Here is a 23,023-nt window from a genome sequence, read left to right as displayed (position 1 = left end):
GGATAACTCGCACCTACTGCTCTATCACAATATTCTAGGTACTGAAGACAGATCAGTGAAAGGGAAAACCAAATAAAAGACTTCATAGATTTTATATTCCATTTTCTAAGTTTTGAAGTCACTAGTTACCCCTCAAGTTGTGATTGATACATTGTAGTGTTCTCAATGTGTTTGGTTTTGATTGAGCCACCTACAAAATAGAAAGTTTTACCTATGATACTGCACCAGGTAGATGGTAAGCAGGACTCCTAAGTGATCTCAGGTACAAGGGCACCAAGATCCTATTCTATCAAATACAGTAGATGCTATGCTTTCCACAAAGAAAACAAGCCACCTCCTACTTCTCTTCAACAACCAGCTTGGAATAGTCCTTCTCAATTTAGCCAGTATTGAACCTAGAGACCTATGCTACACTTGGTTAGAAAGATTAAAGTCCTTTCTTTCTACCTCAGGCAAAAAGGATCAGGTTAAATCTTTGCTAAGTCCAGAAATAAACTCAGTCTCCAGTGGTGTTCTTCATTTAAAACCTCTGGGCCATTCCAAGCATAAATTTTCATAGTACAGGAACTTCCAGTGAAATGCTTAAATACATAGGATAAATGTTCTTCCCCGGAATATTTTTCTGCCTTAGACTTCCTTCCCCAAAATTAGTAGTCACAGCCACAGTCATATGAACTGTTTGGTGGTACAATGTGTGTGAAAATAAAATGTGTGTGAAAATAAAATGTGCCCTATCTAGCATAGCATAGAACAATGTACTTAGCACAAGTAAGAATCTGCTGAATTTCAAAATAAGCAAAGATTCTTCTAGAGCTTTTACTAAATATCTAATTTTTCTAATATCCTCTTTATACCTAAATCAACAAAAAATCGTGAAACTGTGAGAAACAAAGATTCTTTTTTTTGGGGGGGGGAGGTTCCGGTCATGGGGCCTCAACTCTGGGCCTGGGCGCTGTCCCTCAGCTCTTCAGCTCAAGGCTAGCACTCTACCATTTGAGCCACAGCACCACTTCTGGTTTTTTTTTCTGCTTATGTGGTGCTGAGGAATCGAACTCAGGGCCTCATGCATGCAAGGCAAGCGCTCTACCACTGAGTCACCTTCCCAGCCCAAGAAACAAAGGTTTTTTTTATTTTTATTTTTTGTGAACATACTGTACAGAGGGGTTACAATTACATGGGCAAGATAATGAGTACATTTCTTATCAAGCATTGCAGCCTCCTCCTTTGTTTACCCTTCACATCCCTTCCCAGCCTCCCCCCCCGCCCCCCTATCCAATTCTCCTCTCCTCCCCCTCCCCCCCCCCCCCCCCCCCGCACCAAAGTTGTAAAGTTCATTTTCGACATGACAACTTGTACTTCTCATTATTGCAACGGGTCCACCTGTATCCTTAAACGACTTGTTTTTCCCCATCTCCTCTACAAATTATACAGACATCAAATTTAGTGAAAGCAGGGATTATACTGTGGGGGAGGGACATACAAAGCTACAAAGAAATAATCTTATAAATGAGTTAGAAACAAATGCATGAAAGAAAAAAACATTAAAATACATATCTAAGGGTTAATTTTCCTAACATCACCTTATCTGACCTTTTCTGCTTGACTCAGACATATACTAGATATTGCAAATAAGGGAAACCATGGGACCTATGTTTCTTTGGGCTTGGCTTACTTCACGTAATATAATTTTTTCCAAGCCTTTCCATTTCCTAACAAATGGGGCAATGTCATTCTTTCTGATGGAGGCATAGAATTCCATTGTGTATATATATATCACATTTTCTTGATCCATTCATCTACTGTGGGGCTTCTGGGTTGGTTCCATATCTTAGCTATGGTAAATAATGCTGCAATAAGCATAGTTGTGCTGGTAGCTTTAGTGTGGTCTTGTTTGTAAACATTTGGGTAAATGCCCAAAAGTGGGATAGCTGGATCATAGGGGAGCTCTATGTGGAGTCTTTTGAGGAACCTCCATACTGCTTTCCAAAGTGGTTGAACAAGTTTACATTCCCACCAACAATGCAGTAACGTTCCCTTCTGTCCACATCCCCTCCAGCATCTGTTGTTATTAGAGTTCTTGATTATAATCATTCTAACTGGGGTGAGGTGGTATCTCAGTATTGTTTTGATTTGCATTTCTTTTATGGCTAGAGAGGTTGAGCGTTTCTTCATGTGTCTATTGGCCATCCTTTCCTCTTCAGAGAAGGTTCTCTTTAAGTCTTTAGTCCACTTATTTATTGGGCAGTTGTTTCTTTGAGGATTTGTTGTTGGGGGATTTAATTTTTTGAGTTCCAAGTATATTTTAGATATGAGACCCTTGTCCGTTGTATGGCTAGTGAAGATCTTCTCCCAATCCGTGGGCTTTCTGTTTCCTGTTACCTTTTTCACTTAGGTTGCTCTACAAGTGCATAATAGTGTTACTGTAATGTAGATTACTCAATGTCTTTGTCTTGTAAAAGCAAAGAAAAAATGTGCTTCTGACAATGTTTCTGGAGTTTTCTCGTTCTTAAAATTTTACCAGATGGGAACATTTTTAAAGTTGCTATAAAAAGACACAAAATGTCTTCTTACCAAAATTATGTATGTGTGTTTTTTCAAAGGGATCAAACTCAAGCTTTATGAAACCAAAAATAAAGCACGAGATATGAAGTTTGAAAATTATTCAACTGTTCAAGTAACAATCCATACTCACTGTGGACAGTCAGAACATTTAACTCCTCGTAGCTCAGAAACTAAGAATTCAGGATACAATTGCCTAAATACAGTAATATATGAAAGCACAAAGCCATTCTTCATTCCTCATAAAAGTCTTTTTAATTCTGGTTAACTTCAAGTAAAAACAAGAATGAAGAGAGCTCACTCTCCCCATAAAGAAAGAAAATAGATGTGAAAATGAATGACTTGGTCTCCAGGTCCTTCAATTACTGAGAAGCACAGGCATAAATGTGTACAATCTGGCCACCACACTTATGTAAATAACAAAAGGTATGGTTTTAATTTGGTTGTGACACCATAAATATTGGCATACTGAACAAGTACTTCCTGCCATGATTTCTGCATTTTCTCTCCAGGGTTTGCTTCTATTCTGTCCATATGCCAGAGCTAAGGACTACTTACCTATAATATGATAGGAGTAATCAATGTTATTTCCAAGAAGAAAAATAAAACTGTTTCTTGTAGTGACTTTAAAAAGTCAAAATAATTATGGACAGAATCAAGTTAAAAGTTATTGAATGTGGACGTTATCATCAGGTTCATCTCTACAATAAGTTAATTGCAATAATAGTTTATCATAATGTTCCTAGCTTAAAAATAATTTTCCTGGAAATGATACATGTCTGCTTTCTTGTTGAGGAAATAATTCTAAGCAGTCATCATTATAATTTTGCCCATCAGGTTCTTTGCACACTAATTTTACTCAGTCTAAGCAGAAAGAGGGAGGCCCTTCTCTGTATTCCCGTTTAGTTCCTCAAAATAAATCCAGACACTACTTGTATCTCTTGGTTGTGAAATAAGACATATGACCATTGAAAGAACTTGAACAATGATTTATGATCCCAGATGCCAACACCACAAGAGAACAGGCTGTATTGGCTCTAAGTAGGCTGTTTTCTTTTCACTCCAAAGATCCACTACTGTATAAGGCTCTATGTTAAAGGTTATCTGGCATTTTATAATCTAGCATTTGAAAATTGTAGGAGAGAAGACACATATGTATGCAAATTTAACAATTTGGCAATCTCATGAGACATAACATACTGAGGAAAATGGTGGGGTCACCACACCATGCAGGCTTGGCTTTGAGCACAGGTGGGCTTTGAACACACACAGTGAAGGATTCCACTCCACTGCACACTACAGTCCTTACCGAACAAACCCACCTACTCAGGCAGCTGGGTTGTTATACATGTACAGACCTTTAAACTTCTGTTCCAGCTCCAGTTTCTTAGTCCTTTACAATCCAAATAATGCTATCTTTTGAAAATCAAAGAGCCAATACAAAATAAAAATTTCTTTTTAATAAAAGTTATGAAATAAGTTTGTTGTCCAGACAAAATTTATGTGAGTGGATGAACTGTTAATTAGCTGGTTTGTGGTAATGATTTCACAATGTATACATGTATCAAAACATTACATTGTATTCTGTTAAATACGTTCAATTTTCACTTGCCAATTTTACTCAGTAAAGTTAAAGAAATACTATGAGATGATAAAATAGTTATATAGAAATATGAAATAAGTATGTCAAAAGAATGAGTAAAAATAATTCTGATTATTAAATAAATATTTAATGATGTTATCAGGCATGGCTGGAAACATCACCTGTCCACCTCTGTCCTTCATTGGTGCCTGATCTTATAAAGCACATCTATATGTGCTCACCCTTCAAAATTAGGATTTTTCAGTCCTAATTCTCATGGGAAAGAGTTGATTTCTGAATAAACCATGAGCTCCTCACCTGCCTTCTGCTGAGAACTCTCTCTCTTCCTATTCTGATAATTCTTTATCCTTTAAGATCTAACTTAGATAGTGGCCTCAATAGAATCACTAGCATTCCTGAAGTCAAACAGACTGCAGTTATGTTAGCATTCCAAGGGTAACTATTGCCTATCACGGCAAGCATGAAGCACACACACAGACACACACAGACACACACAGACACACACACACACACACACACACACACACACACACACACACACACACACACACAGCACTTGATCTCTATGGGGACACAAATGAGTCCAAGAAGTGCAATGGTGAGCAGAGGTCAGTCCATGGTGAGCAAAGGTCTGTCAGCTATGTGGCATCTTTCACAAAAAAAGGCTGAGATGAAATCACAGCAGACTATTGGAATGTCAAAGGAGCCTCCATGTGCATAGGTTTGTTCTTTAGTCAGAGCATCAGCATCCCCTGGGAGCTTGTTCAAATACCATCTCTCAAGCCCCACCCAGGACAACTAAATCTGAATTCATATTTGAGTAGAATCCTAGGGGGCGGGGAATGTGTAAGTACTTTCCAGTGGGAGAGACACCCATCCAAGCTTGACTGGAGTGTACCCAACCAGGGCTAGACTGTGGGATGATTGTCAAGTGGTAATCTCCTTATAAATTATTTACTAGGGTGAAAAGGGACTGGAAAGCCTGCTCACAGAGGATAGGCTAAGGACATGTTTGCCACTATTCAGGCCATAGCTAAGCAGCATCAGACTGCAAAAATCACAAACATTTCTACAAAATAAAAATGCCAATATTCACTTATTAGGTTTACAATCATTCTAGGCTGTTTAATCTGCTAGACTATATCTTTTGAATTTTTGCCAAGACAGAACAAAATGTTAGGTTTAAGTTACATTCTCAGACTTGCAGTGCTAAGAGTAAGCCAGACTATAAGAATCGGAAAACATTCTCAACATATGTGTTCACTAGACAGCAGGACAAAATTCAAATGTCACAATGTAGGTACCAGCAGAGGTACCTGTCAGAAGAAGGACAGTAAGACAGCTGGTAGTTAGGTAGAGACTTTCGAGGGAAATGCTGAATGCCAAACTGATGAGTGCCAAATCCTTCCAATGATAGAGAACCTTTTTTTCTGCCAAAGGCCATTTGGATATTTATAACAACATCGAAGAACCATATAAACTGCAATAAGTCAGACCACCTGGGATAGCTGACAAGAGCCAATGAGAAGCATACAAATCTGTCCTGTCAAGTATTAAATTATTCCCTGGGCCTTATTTAGCCACCAAGCTGGATGTTCCCTACTCCTGTAATACATAGCCTCCAGTCAGAAGTCAATCTGGGTCAGGAGTGTGGAGATCCAAGGCTGTCATATTCACAGTTTTGAACTGTTCCAAAGGACTAGGCACTTCTGTTTCTGAATTATAAAGATATTTAAATTGGAAGTGTCTCTTAAATTCCATATCTACTTAAGACTGAGCTAAAAAAAAGTCAAGGTCTAGAGGAATATTCACCATGAATGACAGGAAGATTCGCTTGCCCAATACATTTTATAAATAACATAGATGGACTTGTTTGGTTTGGATAGAAACAAATTCCTTCCAGCTGTTATAAGAGATTATACAAGCACACACAATCCTTCCTCCACAAATGTACCTGGAAAACAACTTTTGGAGGTGCATCCTCTTGAAAAAATAACTGCTTAAAATTATACATCACTTTTTAGTGGTTTCCTCCTATGTGTCAGAAATTTTCAGGGCACAGTTGAGCAGATATCAGATTCAAAAAGAGAGAATAGAAGTCATTCAATAGTCATTCTGTGGTATTAAGTCTTGCTACTTCAGGCTTAGATTTACCTTTTTAACACATGTTTTCTACATTTCATTCCGGTCTAAGAGCTACTGTTTACTGTGTGATTGTTTATACCTTCTGATACTTCATTTGTGAATCTTCTAGGCCTACCAAACCACTTTCCTTCACCTACCTATATCCCAAACTAATCATCTCATTAGCCTTCTAGATGGATTACCCAAGCCAAAACACCTAATTTGGCAACTTTTCCTTATATTATTTGTACTTCTGTAGTTGTTAGGCTGGCTTCAATATTATTATAGGGGTTTATCAACTCCACTGGTGGGAAACCACAGAAACTTCCCCTCAACTCCTTTCATTTCCTCCTGTCATCACATCTGTTTCAACGCTCACTGCTTCAATATTTAATTGCAATTCCTCTATTAGGCTTGCTCAGTTCTTGCTCTATAATTTGCTATGCTGTTTTTATGTTCTACATTTTTACCTGTGTTCCAGTAGCAACTGTATAAAAATGTTCTCACTACATAGTAATTGCTTCCTCTCCTCTGGCTCTCCACATAGCCTCAAAAATTAAGCCAACAAAGAAAACCACATATTTCCTTTCTTTCCCTCTATTTGGAAACCATGTCAGTATTTTTCCTTCATAGAAACGTGGGATCTCTTCATGTTTCTGGTCATCTTCTACACCATCATTTCATTTCTCCACCCTGATTGCACTGAAGTTCAATTTGTTTGGGCTTTTTGTCAACACAAAAAATCCGACACTATCTGAAAATCCTCATACTGCCATATCTCTGGTGTGTTTTACACTGTGGACTAATTTCCATGGCTTTTCTCTGTCTCTTTCTTGTCATTCCCCACTACCTACCAAAAGGCTGATTTTTCCCCTTTTCTGCTTCTTTTCCTGGGGATTTCTTCATGCAGACTTTCCTTGTTCCATCCAACTTCATTTTCTGCTTTCCAGCAACATTCATTCTATCTCTATCCGTACTCCAAGAATCAGACCTAACTCATCATTTGGCTGACTTAATAGCTGTGATGGAAGGACTGATCATGAAGTTCACTGTTATTTTCTAATGTAAGTAATGCATCAGTAGTCTTCCTTTTGTGCCTCCAATTTCAAATGACTCTCATTGAACCTATTTCTGAGATCACCTGCAAAGCAAACTACAGTGCAGATAATTTGATCTCCCCACATTTCCTTCTCTATATATTTACTCAACAAGTTCCCATTTCCTAAAATCCTCCTCTATATCTGGATCTGAAGATTCAAGCTGCACATTCCCAGGGCCCTTCAAAGTATGCCCTTACTAACAACTTTCCTCTCCCTCTTCTAATGGCACAGCTATAAATAAACTTTCTATGAACTTCCATCAAAACCATACCACTGTGTAACACTAATACAACTATCTTTTCTTCTTTGAGTACACATGAATTGAAGGCAGCAACTAATGCCCCTAAAGTTCACATCATAAGTGTTCCCCCAAAGCCCAAGTGGTAAAGGTTTAGTCCCCATGGTGCATTTGAGAATTTGTACAATGTCTAAGAAGTTGAAGCTAGGTAAACAGGCACATTCACTTGAAAGGGGACTATAGGACTCCAGACTCCTCTTCCTCTCTCTCTCTTTTTTTTTTTTAAGATTTTATTTTTTTTAATTTTTTTTATTTGTGGGTCCGGTCGTAGGGCCTGAACTCTGGGCCTGGGCGCAGTCCCTCAGCTCTTCAGCTCAAGGCTAGCACTCTACCACTTGAGCCACAACGCCACCTCCGGCTTTTTTCTTTTTGCTTATGTGGTGCTGAGGAATCGAACCCAGGGCCTCAGGCATGCAAGGCAAGCACTCTACCACTGAGCCATCTTCCCAGCCCCCTCTTCCTCTCTTTTATTTCCCTGAGCATGCTGGCCATTGAGGATCAACCCCCACCAGGGGCATGTGGTATATATACACAATGGAATTCTATGCCTCCATCAGAAAGAATGACATCACCCCACTTGTTAGGAAATGTAAAGACTTGGAGAAAATTATATTAAGTGAAGTAAGCCAGGTCCAAAGAAACACAGGTCCCATGGTTTCCCTTATTTGCAATAACTAGTATATGTCTGGGACAAACAAAAAAGCTCAGATAAGATGATGTTAAGCAAAATGAACCCCAAGATAGGGACACAAGTGGTTTTTTTCCTTCCTTGCTATTGTTTCTAACATATTTATAAGGTATCATGTGATTTTTTTTTGTTGCTTTGTATGTCCCTCCCCCATGGTATAACTTCTGTTTTCACTGTATTTGATATTGGTATAATTTGGAGAGGGGAAGGGAAAAAACAAAATGTTTAAATAGGGATACAGCTTGGCCCATTGCAACAATGAGATGTACAAGATGCTATGTCAAAAATCTTTACAATTTAGGTGGGGGAGAGGGGGGCGCTGTAGTTGAGGAGGTGGGAGGGACAGGATGGTAGGGGAAAAACAAAGGAGGAGACAACAATGCTGGACAAGAAATGTACTGATTACCTTGCTCATGTAACTGTAACCCCTCTGTACAGAATTTTCACAATAAAAAACTTATTTTTAAAAAAAGCAATGAAACAACCTGGTTATGAGCTGGAACTAGGAACACTAGGATCCAAAATAATCCTTTTCCTATTTTTTCATTTTTTCATTATGTTGCTAGTACTGGGGTTTGAATTCAGGGCCTGGAGCTTGTTAGGTAGACACTCTACCACTTGTGCAATTCTGCCAGCCTCCTTTTGTGTGTTTTTTTTTTGAGATAAGATCTTATTTTATGCCCAGGCAAGCCTTGTGGACAATCCTGCTATTTATGTTTCTCCTATAGCTGGGATAATGGGAATAGAAATACATCACTGCATGCAGTCATTGACAGATACTCTATTACTTAGGTTTCCTTTTGGGGGTGGGGGGTGTCTTGAACTTTTCTATCCTGGTTCCTGCCTCCTAAGTAGTTAAGATTAAAGGTTTGAACTCTACATCCCACAGCAACCAACTGACCATACCAATTATTTGTACAGTGACAAAAAAGCTAACTGGCACAAAGTCAAATTGGATTTTGCATTTTTCCACAAGGCCTCATTGTTTGAGGTAGGAATTAGCGTTCTTATTAGTGTTCATCTATGGTGTACATCTCAGTTTTAAGAGTTTACTTAGAGAGAACAGCACATACACACAGGAGCTAAATAAGGCAAAAGTGGGAAGTGTTTTTCTAGTTCACACAGAACCCAACTTAAAGGGGTGACTAGGTCTTTTTTTCCTAACTGTAGGCCATCTAGCCTCAAATTAATCATTGAAAAAATGTTTTTAGGTAAACGGCATGTCACACATTACACAGGAACTATAATATCCGACATTGTTTGTTGTTTGTGAAGCCTGTGGAGTCAAAGCTGTTGCTACTCCTGCTGCCAAACTCCCACAGCAGCACTTTCAGGTTGCCAGGATGATGTGATCCATTGGCTTTTGAAACTCAGAAAGGCCAATTGATTTTTACTAAAACTTTCTTACACAAGAATTCCCTTTAAAAAGCAAATGAGCCGTCTAGGATTGAAAGGAGCCACTGAATGAAGAAATGGTATTGATGTAGAAATTATTAAGAATCCTTTGCTCATTTCAATTTCCAAATGGACTTCCAGTTTCCATCATTCCTTATTGTCACTTCTACAGTGCAGAGCCTTGGACTTCATTTTCCCATCTCAGCTCCACTTACTGGATTAGTATGGCACAGCCTCATGCCCAATTTCAGAGAAGGTAAATTGATCCCCCGAAGCAATAACGAGGCTCTACTCAGCAGATGGCTTGAGAGAGGACTTATTATCTCTTCTCCAGTAATACAAATGAATGTCACCTGAGACTGGTTACAATAGTTTTTTTTTTTTTACAAGATGGGCAGAGTTTTAGTGACTGCAAATCATAACTGCCATTGGATTTCTATTTTACAGAGTTGTGGCAATGAGCCTACTTTGTAAACCAGAGTAATTATTTTACAGTAGTTTAGACATCTCTGAACCCAGAAGGACAATTTTACTTTCAATCATTGTATTTTCATGGAATAGAACCCAGTGTGATCAAAAGGCAGGTCAAGTCACATGTTTTCAAAAACTGATTTCTAGCCATTTTCCTAAGTTGACCACATTTATAAATACACAACATTTTAGGCATATTTTTAAGTTTCACTATATGATAGCAACAGTAGGTTATGATAGCAGCAGCAGGTTTTATGCAATAGACAAAAACAAACCAGTACACAACCAACCAACAGATAGTGTTGACCTCATTCTCAACATAGCACACATTCGCTATCCTATAAAACACCACACACACCCCTGAATTTGGACTGCAAATCTATCACTTAAACATCTACTAAATGACCCAATTTGTTTACATGGCCCTGTAGCTTTTTATGGCCTTTCCATAAAGAAGTTATTACATCCATTCCCTTTATTTTGTTTAAGAGTGTTTGAATGAGCACCAGAACCACAAGCTAGTTAAACAAGCCTTCCTTAGATGGACGTGGTCTCATATAATTCACCACTACCGGGGACATATTCAGAACAATGTTTGTCATTTGGAAACACCACACATTCCCACATGCCAAAAGTATTTCCTGTGCTTTATGCCATTTAGAGGTTCAGCAGATATAGTAACTAAGTACCCCTTTTTTCCATTTTCCAAAGAAAAGTGTGAGGTTTGCAGTCCTTCCAGAAGATTTGCACCTCTGAGTGTTAGCTATGGCAGGTCAACAATCCAGAAAGATCTGCAGAGGAAGACTCCAAAGGAAATGTGAAATCCAGACACCCTAATTGATTTCCTGGGATCTAAATGTTAGTTCTAAAAGGAAACCATTTTAAAGCAGTTAGTTTAATGTGCTACCCAACGGATGCCTATTAAAAGTTATCGGTATAGATTAAAAATACATTTTCCAACAGGAAGAAAAACATTTTTTTTTCTAGGAACGCAGAGAAATGATTTAATTTCTAATTTTACACTCCAGCATTCCTTTAAGCCTCATGCCTGCTAATATTCTCAAGAAAACAAAAAAGAAAGCTCCCTTTTAGAGGTTATTTAGCATTTATCAATTCAATTTCCAGACTCCATATCTCTCCTTGTCCTAGCCTGACCTTTTTTCACCTGGAAAACCTTATCTTTACACTTCTGATTTTTAAAAATCTGTCGAGAGAATTTTCACCCAAATAACCAACAAGAAAAGATACAGTTTACTCTACACAACTATATCCCATATTCCTGAGACTGGTATTTTTAAAAGCTCAAATCTTTTGTGTCACCAAGACAACATGTATCTGTGAAGAGCTCCAAGATTCATACATCTTGTTATATAACCAAAAACAAAGTCAGCTGTCATGTGTATAGTAATGGAGACACTGCTGTTTATTACACAGGAAGCATCCTATTTCATTATTAGCAATAGGCATGCACTACAACTATGCACTCTACCACTAAAATATCTCCATCTCTGGCCATAAATGTGCAGATCTGTGCTATTCAGACCTACTAATGTGCAGATCTGCTGCCCAAAATTTGGGTCAATTTATTTTAGCAATTTTTGGTGCGCTAAGGATGGAGCCCAGGGCCTTACACATGCTGTGCACATGCTTCACCACTGAGCTACACCTGGCTCTCAGCTAGATTGTTACCTGTCCTCGGAATGGGCAATATGATGACATATCACACTCTACAAAGAGTTATTATAGATCAATGCTATGTTCCCTCCTTTCTTAAACAATTGACACCCTACTTGCTATGTTATCTTGTTTTAAAGTATAATAAATCAGAAACAAACACCAGACTCGTTCTCTTTTCCAGACATAGATATTTCCAGTAAGAAAATAGTATTTTTTCTTCTAATTTATTCCTATCTTATTCAAATTTTAAGTAAATGTTCCCTTTTAGTGTGCTGGTTTTAAATATGGCCTGCTGCCATTGGAAAAGAAACTATAATGCTTTAGTAACTCGCATCATACTTTTCTAGTCACCCCAGAGTCTGATTGTGTGTAGCAGTGTGGGAAACAAGCTGTGATTTATTCCTTAGTGGAAAATAAAAGACTGTTTAAAGGACAGATGTCCTTATAAATAGCCAACAAAAATAACTTGCAGAGACAACATGAGATAAGTCCCAGGAATTAGACATAAGTCTCACTCCTGTTGTTGATGGTTTCTCCTCTTTGTAGTGACTCCAAAGGCAGGTGCAGAAGCCAGCCTGGCTGATTTAAGTTACAGGGTCTATCTGTGCTTAAACACTGAGATGCTTAAAGTAATATCCACTCATGAGCAAAGATTTCCTAGAATGCAAACAGCATAAGCTTCAAAAAACGGCTTGCTATCCAAGAGAGCATATTTACTAAGAGAATTCTGGCATTTCCACTCCGTAAGTATGACAAGGTGTTTACCAGGATTGTATGTATAAAAGCGACTAGAATGAACTCATTAGAGAAATGACACCATCATTTGACTAAAGAATTTAACTGTCCCCTAAACTTGAAAGCCTTTTCTCTTAAGGACCTTAAGGCCCTTTCTTTGTTTGCAATGCAATAGCTTCACTATACTAAGTTGGCATGCTGGGAGCTGTCTCTCTTTTTTATCAGCCTCCTGCTCCCTCACCCAGCCTCATTCTGCATGCCGTCTATTCTGTGAATATTCTTTGTTTATATAAAGAAGGCAATAGAGACTAATGTGGCCAGAGTCTTAACCTATGTGTTGGAACCTAGGTTGTGTAGCCTGTGCTTCTGGCCAGTTCCGAAGTTCCAAACATGCCTAGTGGTTGAAAGAAAATTCTAGCCATCAGTACTTAATTATGTACACACCAAAGCAGAACCCTCTACCTGCTTAGAAAATAACTAAAAAGAATGGAGTTTTGATTGAATCTTAATTTGGAAGATCACTTTCTTTTGTTCAAATGACTGCTGATGGTGTCAGAAGAGAATCACTCACTGCAAACAACAGCAGGGCTTTAAATACAAGGCTTTAACTCCAGTGAGTTCTGAAGTGGAATGGGCATTACGTTCCCAAAGAACTTTGAACACAAAACGAATGGACTATTACTGCTATCCTTCTCACACTCAGTCCTAAGCACTCAGGAAGCTGAGACCGGAGGATCGCAAGTTCAAAATGAGGTTGGGCTATATAGCGAAATTTTATTTCCAGGAAAAGGAGGGGTAAGAGAGACAGGAAGTACATCTTCTCTTCTTCATGTTCCTAGATTCAAGGCAGCGCTTAGCACAAAGCACAGACTCATAAATATTTGCTGAATGAAAACAATATCCTACTAAAACATTAGACCATTTAACACATAAACGAAGAAACACCTGCCTCCAAGTTTGGGCTTGGAATCAGATGGAAACACTTACCAGCTGTGGGAACTCAGCTTGTGTTTGTGAATACCTCACAGGATGTCTGCAGATAAACTGTATACTATCTGCAAACATTGGGCACAAATGTCACCCCTAACAGGAACTCCTGGGAGTTTTGAAGCTTGCACAAAGATATGAGACTCATCTACTTACTCCCAAATGATATATCCAAATAGAGCTGGTCTCATGTTTATGCTGCTGATTCTAGCTGTATTATCAATACACCTTGTACACAGCAGCCACACAAACCTGTATCCTTGCTGTTTCTGTTCCTTGGACACACTTATATTTATGCATCTTGTGTGGTTTGAGATGATGGCTCCTCTTAAGGAGCAACACACATCTCATTTGGCTAAGATACATGCTGTGACTCAGCTCTTATTTGAAAATGATATAACCCAGTGCAAAAGCATCATAGTTCAGAAACAAAAAAAAGCAAAAGCAGTGAAACCAGTCTGGCAAAGATGGTATGGGTTAGAAACATCTGCAAATGTACAAAAAGGAGCCTTCCTAGGTCCAAGTAACTAGAAATGACTCAGGACAACATGAAGTGTAAGGCCAAGTCTGATGACAGACCAAGCTACTGGAGCTAATTTATAATGTATTCTCAAGAAGGAAATGGAAAAATGAATCTATGATACCAAAACTACTACTCTGAACTTAGTTTTAATAATAAAGGCAGTATTGCAGTTCCTCTTTATGATTTTTAGCTCATTTTTGTGTAAGATTTAGTAGCTTCACAAACAATTTTTTTTTGTAGGTCAAGGGGCTTGACCTCTGAGCCTAGACTCTGTTCCCCAACTCTTCAGCTCAATGCTAGCACTCTACCACTTGAGCCACAGGGCCAATTCCGGTTTTCTGAGTGGTGTACTGGAGATAAAACTGGCTTTGAGGCTTGGAAAAAATTATATTAAGTGAAGTAAGCCAGGCTCAAAGAAACATAGGTCCCATGGTTTCCCTTATTTGCAATATCTAGTATAGGTATGAGTCAAGCGGAAAAGGTCAGATAATGTGATGTTAGGAAAACAAACCCTTAAATATGTATTTTAATGTTTTCATTTCTTTCATGCATGTGTTTCTAATGCATTTATAAGATTATTTCTTTATTGCTTTGTATGTCCCTCCCCCACAGTGTAACCCCCGCTTTCACTTTATTTGATGTCAGTATAACATGTGGAGGAGATGGGGACAAACAAGTCGTTTAAGGATTCAGGTGGATCTGTTGCAACAAGGAGAATTACAAAATGTCATGTCAAAGCAAGCTTTACAATGTCGGTGTGGGGGGGGAGGGGGTATGATTGGGTGGGGGGGAGGGGGGAGGCTGGGAAGGGAGGTGAAGGATAAACAAAGGAGGAGGCTGCAATTCTTGGTAAGAAATGTATGCATTATCCTGCCAATGTAATTGTAACCCCTCTGTACAGTATGTTCTCAAATAAAATAAAATTAAATTAAAAAAAAAAAACTGGCTTTGAACTGTGAAGCTCAGATCTCAGCCTCCTGAATAGCTAGGATTACAGGCATGAGCCACCAGCGCCTGGCACAAACAAAATTTTTTTTTGGGTCCGGTCATGGGGCCTGAACTCTGGGCTTGGGCACTGTCCCTCAGCTCTTCAGCTCAAGGCTAGCGCTCTACCACTTGAGCCACAGCGCCACTTCCAGCTTTTTTTCTTTTTGTTTATGTGATGCTGAGGAATCGAACCCAGGGCCTTGAGCATGCAAGGCAATGGCTCTACCACTGAGCCACCTTCCCAGCCCCCACAAACAAAATTTTTAAAAAGCTAAACTAATAACCATTTTAGGCAAACCATGGAAATCCACTGTTGTGAATTTATTTTCTGATGCTCTTGACCTTGAAGAGTTGACAGCCAGTGAATACTCTATACAATACAGGATAAATAATGTTGAAGTTCTGTCATTAAATCCATTTCAGAAAAGCACAATGTACACTCATGATTATTAATTAATTCCTATAATGTTTCTCATGAACATTTCTGGCAACATAAAATGTTGAAATTATTTCTTAAACAATAAACAAAACTTTCATAAAACAAAGCCAGCCAATTTTAACCATCTTCCTTCTCCTCATCAATTAATAAACCAGAATACTCTCTATGTGCCTACCATTCCTGCTTAACAGGATTCCAACATGTAATAGCAATGATGCTACTACAAAAACCATTTTCAGTCATCTGCCAGATTTCTCTACCAACACAAATAACTACATTAGCCAGAGAAACATTCTATGTGATAGTTGTGATTATTCTAGGACTGTTTTCCTTAGTGTTCTTACAAGTAATTGTTCAAGAGCAATTGTTCCCATCTCACCTCAAAACCTGAGAAAGCATACAATCCTCTTACATAATACAGAAATCCTGCTATTTAAATAAAAATTAAAGTGTTTGAATTTTGACATCATAACTCCATTTCCCTAAGTGGTTCTAACATATGGAATAATATGTTACCACATTAGCAGTTTACTCTTGTTGCCACTAATCTACAAGAGTGACCTGAACAAAGTCTACTTTGTTCAGAAGTCTATACTTCTACTCTCAGATTTAGACACCTTGGGTCTTCCCAGCTCTAACATCCCAAGCACTATTTAGCGTTGATTTCCACTTGTTCATGGTACAAAGTACAAATGAGCCCAAAGCAAAAGATGAAAAACACTCACATTTCTGAGTATTTGTCATCCATTCACTGTTCTTAGAGTCCTTAGTCCATGTCAATTTCCCATCCTTGGAAAACACAAGGGCATGTCAATGGTGCTTTGTAGGAGTGTAACACCAGGTCTAGGAAACTTGGTTCCTGCTTACTTGGTGACATGATGCTTTTGGTAAGTACTCTGGTGAATTCCAACACTGCCAAGTCTATTTTCCAGTGACAAAAGCCAAATGGTGTGTAAAGTCTAAGACCAAAAAGATACTTTAAAGCAGGCCCACTGTTATAGTAGATACCAATGTTTTCCTCTAGTAAAGTATTGCACATACAGAACAATCCCAAAGACACTTCTTTGGCACATAGTATTAGTAAATATTAGTATTAGTATTAATAAGACTGTGGTCCTACAGAGAGCAAGACAAACAAGTTCAAGGCTCATAAAAAGCATGGGAGGAGGTGAGAAGTGGATAAAGAAGGATAGATAGACAACAGAAGAACAAATTAAGAAGCAACAAGACTATCAAAGCATGGTAAGTAGTATGTCCTTAATTAGCCCTGATAAGACAGTGATGGGGATCTAATTTAGACAGAGTGTGGTCAAACAAAAACCTGTCTGGGAGGTGACCTATTCAATGTAGATGACAAAAAGGTGTTACCAGCACAGAGAGATGATCAACTTAGCCAGAGCATCAAATTAGGGCTGAAACCCCATGTCTCAGCATGGATGCTTAGGAGTTACAATTAAAAGAACTATAGGACAAAAGCCAGGCAGAAGCTATACCCTTACCTCATTCTAGGTCCCTGAATTTGAGGGCAGGCTGAGGTAACAATAGACCTACTGTTGCTATGTATCATGCTTTCAAATAAAACAATCAGAAACATTAAAATTAGTTAAGTTAATGAAGAGACTAGAATTATGACCACTTTGATAGAAAGCAAAACCTATGAAAAAATAAGATTTTTTCTTTAGTATATAAATGTCTCAATTCATTATAACTCAATATATCAAAATGACACAATCTTTTCATAAAAGATGTGCAAGTTTGAAGGTAAAATAGCATCTTAGCACTAGAAAGACAGAAGTAGATGCAAATATGAAGAAAACTGGTAGGACGTTTCAGAATGATGAAATAAGAGGCAAGGCTAAGATTTAGGAGACTGAGACAAAGCTCTACAAGATGACATGTAGACAAAGTTTAGAGTCTGATTCTAAAATCCAATCCATTTGCAACTGATGAACAAATTTTATACTAGTTCTTAAAGCTTCTTATAGAACTTTTCTATATTTTAAATACATTTTCGAGTTAAATATGCAGGTCATCCAGCTAAATATAGAAAATTAGGATTGGCGCTGGGCGCCCGTGGCTCACACCTGTAATCCTAGCTACTCAGGAGGCTGAGATCTGAGGATTGCGGTTCAAAGCCAGCCCATACAGGAAAGTCCGTGAGACTCTTATCTCCAATGAACCACTAGAAAACTGGAAGTGGCACTGTGGCTCAAGCGGTAGAGTGCTCGCCTTGAGCTGAAGAGCACAGGAACTCTGGCCCAAGCCCAGAGTTCAAGCCCCACGATCAACAAAAAAAAAGAAAGAAAGGAAGGAAGGAAGGAAGGAAAGAAGGAAGGAAGGAAGGAAGGAAGAAAGAAAGAAGGAAAGAAAGAAAGAAAGAAAGAAGGAAAGAAAGAAAAGAAAATTAGGATCGGCCTGGGAGAAAAAGTTACCATATAATGGAATAGCCTCTTGTAATCCATTGTAAAAAAATAGAATTCATCATTATATAATGGCACTTTACTTATTCAATTTCCTCAACTCTTCCTCCAACGCAGCAGAAAAACAAGAGGAACTTTCAAAAAAAGTTTCTAAGTAACAAAAATAAATGGCACAAAGGTCAACATTCAAACTTATGGACTAACTTCAGGAAAGTCCCCTGTAGCCTCATTCAGAGTTTATTTACTGTTAGACACTATTTTAAAGATGTGACTATCTGTCTGTTGATTAAATTTTAAGCTGCTACCTAAAGGGAGTCAGGACCAGGTACAGTTTTGTTAGGCACAAGCACTTGCATCAGTAGGAAGACACAGCTGGCACTAATATAGGCAAAAGGCATTCCTCGTAAACCATGATCCCCATGGCAAATAGAGCCACATACCACAAAAGCCCTTGAAGAAAAGCATGCATGCAATAATTGATACCTGGAGGTAGCCCTAAAGTAAAAAAGCATTTCTCAAGTGATAGATAAATACAAATCACTACTCTGTGATGCAAAGTAGAAGAGATATTACTCCATCATAACTTATGATTGACATTTCTTTTGGTTGGATACAAAAGACACAATAAACTGGGTTTTGTTTTCTTGTTTCTGAATGTATATACCAATCATTCGGCTGTAACTAAGAAGCATTATCTTGATCTTATCTTACTCATTTCGTGGTAGGCATTCTATCTGAAAGCAATACATATTAATATTAGTGTTTTTCCTGTACATGTATGGGAGATTCATAGACCAGAATTGCTCCAAGAAATTCCATATTATGGTTAAAGTATTGTGAAAAATGAAGCACAAAAATCTGGTATTTGCTGAGTGGTAGAGCACTTGCCTAGCATACATGAGACTTTAGGTTGAACTGGAGCATAAAGCTATGTTTACATTGGAGGATAAAGCTATGTTTACATTAAAGTACAGTCCTATAATAGGTCAAAATCCAGATAAATAACAATTGTTTTGACTCATACCCACATAGTCCAATCTAAATACAAAATATCTAGAACTGGAGAATCTTAATACTCAATTTCATTCAGAATACAAAATTAATATTAAGAGTGAGCAGGTTTGGATATTTGATTGAGTAAACACCATTAGAGGAGCGGAATACTCTAGAAAAATTGAGAAGGATCCCGGAAAGCATATGTATGTTCATCTAATCACAAAAGGCCAATTTGTGTTTGGTATGGAAGACCTTTCATAAAATGACAAGATGCACAAATTTGGACCCATGTTATTTTCTCTGAGGTATCCTTGCTAGAAGTTAATTTGATAATCATCAAACAGATCAGCAGAGGCATCAAATATCAATCACTACCCCTTGGGAATGGGAAGTTTTAAGGTCCAAGAAGAGGAAGAAGCTGTTATTATTCACCAAAAATGGTCACATTCTAGGGGGATCTTCTTTAATACCCACCTGCTATCCTCCAATCAAGGACCTTAACATACAAACATCAACCTGAGCATGTGCAGAAAAATAGCTCCATATTGCCCCCTAGTGCTGGCTAGTCCCATTTCTCTTTAGGCTAAAAACTACAAGGTGAGTAGTTCCTCTACTACTTCTTCCAGCCAATCCTCCAAGAGCTAAACATAGCCTACAGATTAGAAAACAACCAGGCTATTTTTAGCATCATACATCTTAGGAATGGAAATGGACCAGCCTCTAATGGCAACAGAAAGTGTGTACACTGGCTGAATGAACTCACCTCTCTTGAGGGTGTGAACCTACTCAGTAAACTAGCCCATCACCAAAGGCTAAAAAGCTCTAGAGAAAACTGCTGGATAAGTCTGGGGCCAGGAAACAGGATGATAACAACATGCACATCACAACAGAAAACATTTCAAGGAGAAGGAGAAAGTACAAGTATCAAGAGAACCTAGGAGATACCAAGCCAGTGCAGTGGGAGAGATGACATGAGATGGGAATAAGGAGCTAGAAAAACAGAGGCCATGAAAACTGTGCACTGTTGTTGCTATGGAAAAGCTTGTCTAGTAAGAGGCAACATTTTGAACTGAGCATTTATTTCACATAAGAAAGAACAAAGGTTGGTCTGATCTGCTTCCTGACTGGGTCCAGCTGGTGCTATGGCTCCTTTGATCACTTTCTCTGGCCCTCTGCTGGTCTTGTGATTAGTGGTAGATCTCTAGGCTTCCCTTTGATCAGTAGCTCAAGGAGCCTGCAGGTGCCATGTGCCACTACGTTAGCACGTGGTTAGGAACAACCACAACAATATTGACTGATAAATGTGATACTGTGTCTTGGCATGCAAGAAACCAAGACAAACAATGTCTATCAAAGCCCCAGTACGCCTTATTTTATCTAGCTTTAGTACTTTAGAACTTTCTGTGCCTTCTTAACATTGAGCCCTTTTTCGCATTTAAATCCAGAGTTGAAGCTTCAAAACATCCTATGTATAAAGAAAGAAGTCCTGATGACTTTAAAAATAGAGTTCACTACCCTGGGATTTGCCAGGTATGCTACTTTTGTTCATCTTACCTGGATTAGAGAACACTCTTGCATTGTCAACAGCAGACATGAAAGCAGAAAAACATGAACCATTTCTTTTCAAATAACAGTAAGAACCACCACTGGTAAACAGGGTGTTTAATATTCCACTTTTAGACAGCCTACATTCACATTGTGGTTTCAAGGGCGGTCTAAAATTTCTATTTACAAAGGAGGTTCAAAAATGACTTCATAATGGTAGATGAAGAGAAAAAGAGTTTAGAAATTGAATGATGTAAATCATATGGGGTTCAGAGGCTAAGCAAATTACACACCCCGAAGCTTCCCTGGCTTTATGAAAGGAGCCTTTCTCCAGCTCTGTGCAATCCCAGCCCAGAGGAACTTACATTGGAGAGTTTTCTAAACATTTCAGGTACACTTGAAAAGCTGAAAGTAATTCTCATTTCCTATGCGGGATTAAGTCGTTTCCAACATACATAAAATAGCAGTCATTCACTAACACACACACACACACACAAAAACACCACCAGAAAGGTAAGCACAAAGGCACGTTTACACACACACAGAGCTCAAAAGAAAGACATATTTTATTCCCCTAAAACACGTCGCAGCGTCTGGACCTCAATATTTCTTATCTACTTAAGAGTGGATGCCTTTTCAATGAATGCGGCTGATGGGTGTCCTGAAGTCCCCCTGGCCACTGCACTCCCCCACCCCACCCCCAAGAAAAACCCACTCTGACTAAAATCAAGCATGTCAAAACTCATTCATTATGGATTCCTTTTTCCAGGCAGTTCTTGAACAACTTCTAACTCTGGCAACGCGCGACCCCGCAACGTGCCTAGTAGCACTGACGTTCACAATCGCTCCTTGGCTTGGGCTGCACAGCACTCGCGCTCCCCTGCTAAAGTTCTGGGCAGCTCCGGTGGCCAACAGGCAAAAGTCCCCACGGACGCACGGGGCGCGCATCTTGCGCGCTCGAGAGACGCGGCGGCGCCCACGCGGGCTAGTGGGCAGCACACGCGGCGGCGAGGCGAGCGCGCACTGCGGGCAGCCGGGGTGCGAGAGCGGGGTAGCGGCGGTGGGGGTGGGGGGAGGAGGGCGCAGACTCACCGTTCTGCTCCTTGTCGCTGGAGAACTGGAACTTACTGCTCAGGTTGGACTCTGCCTGCGCGCCGAGTCTCTGTCCGGCCAGGGCAGATGTCAGCAGGAGAAGGCCGAAGAGGAGCATTTGGCTGATTGGGGCGATTGCTCGCTCGCGGCGGGCACTGGGGAAGCGGCGACTCCGAGCCTCTCACCACCGCCCGGGGAAGGCTGCACCCGAGTGGAAGCGCCGAGCCTTCTCTGGCAGCGGAGAATCGCAGGGTAGTTTCCACATAATCCCATCCAAAACTTTTTTCCTAGAGCCCTCTTCTGTGTCTCCAGTTTGTTGAAAAGGATCAAAGCAAAACCTGGACCTGAACCAGTTCCCCAAGGTTTAAACAAATCCTGAGCTGTGCCGAAGTGGTGGGGGCTGGAGGGGGGGGGGGAGGGAGGGAGACGAAAGAGGAAAGAGGGGGTGGGGACGCGGGGGAGCGGCGAGAAGTCACCGGCGACTTGCAGGGAGCACCTGTCAGTTTAGGGGCCTGGAGCGAGCCGGGGACTCAGGGGTCGCGCGGAGTCCGTCTGGAAGCCAGGTCGGCTGGCGAGCGCTGTCGGATCAATCACAGAGCTGCCAATAGATGCGGCGCTCCGGGCGCCCGCTCCCCGCCCCACCCCCACCCCACCCGGAGGGGGAGGGGGAGAAGGCGGCGCGGGCGCTGCGCGGGTCCCGGGGGTGGGGGGCGGCGGTTGGCGGCGGAGAGCGCCGCGGGGAGTCGGGGCCCGGGGAGGCCGCGGGTCAGTTCACCAGTCGCATGCGCGCGGGCTGCGCGGCGGGTCCTGTCCGCCTCCGTCGCTCGGCTCCGGGCACCTGGCTGGAGTTGGGCGCGACCAAGTTCACTTGGGCGGGTGCGTCTTCCGCTCCGGGCAGCCGCCTGGATCGCAGGTCGGGGACGCCGGGGACTCCGGGCCGGGCCGTCCCCTCCCCCACGCTCAGTCGGCGCTAACCTCGGGGCGCAGCGGCGTCTCCACCCGGGCTGCCGAAGGAAGAAGGCCGGGCCGCCCGGAGGACCTCGCTTGTCCCCTCCCCTTCTCCACCTTCCCCCCACCAGCGCGGCGCAGCGCGGTGCGGAGGTGGGGGGGGCTGAGCCTCTGTCCTGCGGGCGGCCGGGGGTCGGCGTCGCCGCGGGGGCCGGTTTGCCAGCTGGCCGTCCAACAGGTGCTGGAGCAGACGGGGTGCTTCGGGGCACGCCTCCCGTGGAGCCCAGAAGGCGCGGCGAGGAATGCCGCCCACCCGGAGGGCCCGGGCTTCCTTTCCACCCGTCGCCCCTAACCCCAAATAAGGCACACTTAGGCCGCGGGAGGGTGCTGCAAAAGCTAGAAGTGAAGAACTTGCTGGGACTCCTCCTCCCTTACT

At 40.8% G+C, this 23,023-nt stretch overlaps 1 protein-coding gene across 4 annotated transcripts in view; it reads right to left on the bottom strand.

Annotated features, from left to right (window-relative positions):
- The window catches only part of Pdgfc (platelet derived growth factor C), a 222,799-nt gene extending 200,560 nt beyond the window's left edge, over window positions 1-22,239 (bottom strand). Inside the window, exon 1 of one of the 4 annotated variants that reach the window (XM_070012373.1) lies at window positions 21,640-22,239. In XM_070012373.1, coding sequence (XP_069868474.1) covers window positions 21,640-21,757 — 118 coding nt within the window. In that variant the 5' untranslated portion in view covers window positions 21,758-22,239. The remainder of the gene's footprint in view (window positions 1-21,639) is intronic. The other 3 variants (XM_070012374.1, XM_070012377.1, XM_070012375.1) reach the window with 3 other exon arrangements.
- Between the last annotated feature and the right edge of the window lie 784 nt (window positions 22,240-23,023).

The sequence above is a fragment of the Dipodomys merriami genome, unplaced genomic scaffold, assembly GCF_024711535.1.
Source record: "Dipodomys merriami isolate MVZ:Mamm:240054 unplaced genomic scaffold, mDipMer1.0.p SCAF_9, whole genome shotgun sequence".
Taxonomy (NCBI): Eukaryota; Metazoa; Chordata; class Mammalia; order Rodentia; family Heteromyidae; genus Dipodomys; species Dipodomys merriami.
The sequence above is the reverse complement of the archived record's forward strand: the minus strand, read 5'-3'. Positions and strand labels throughout refer to the sequence as shown.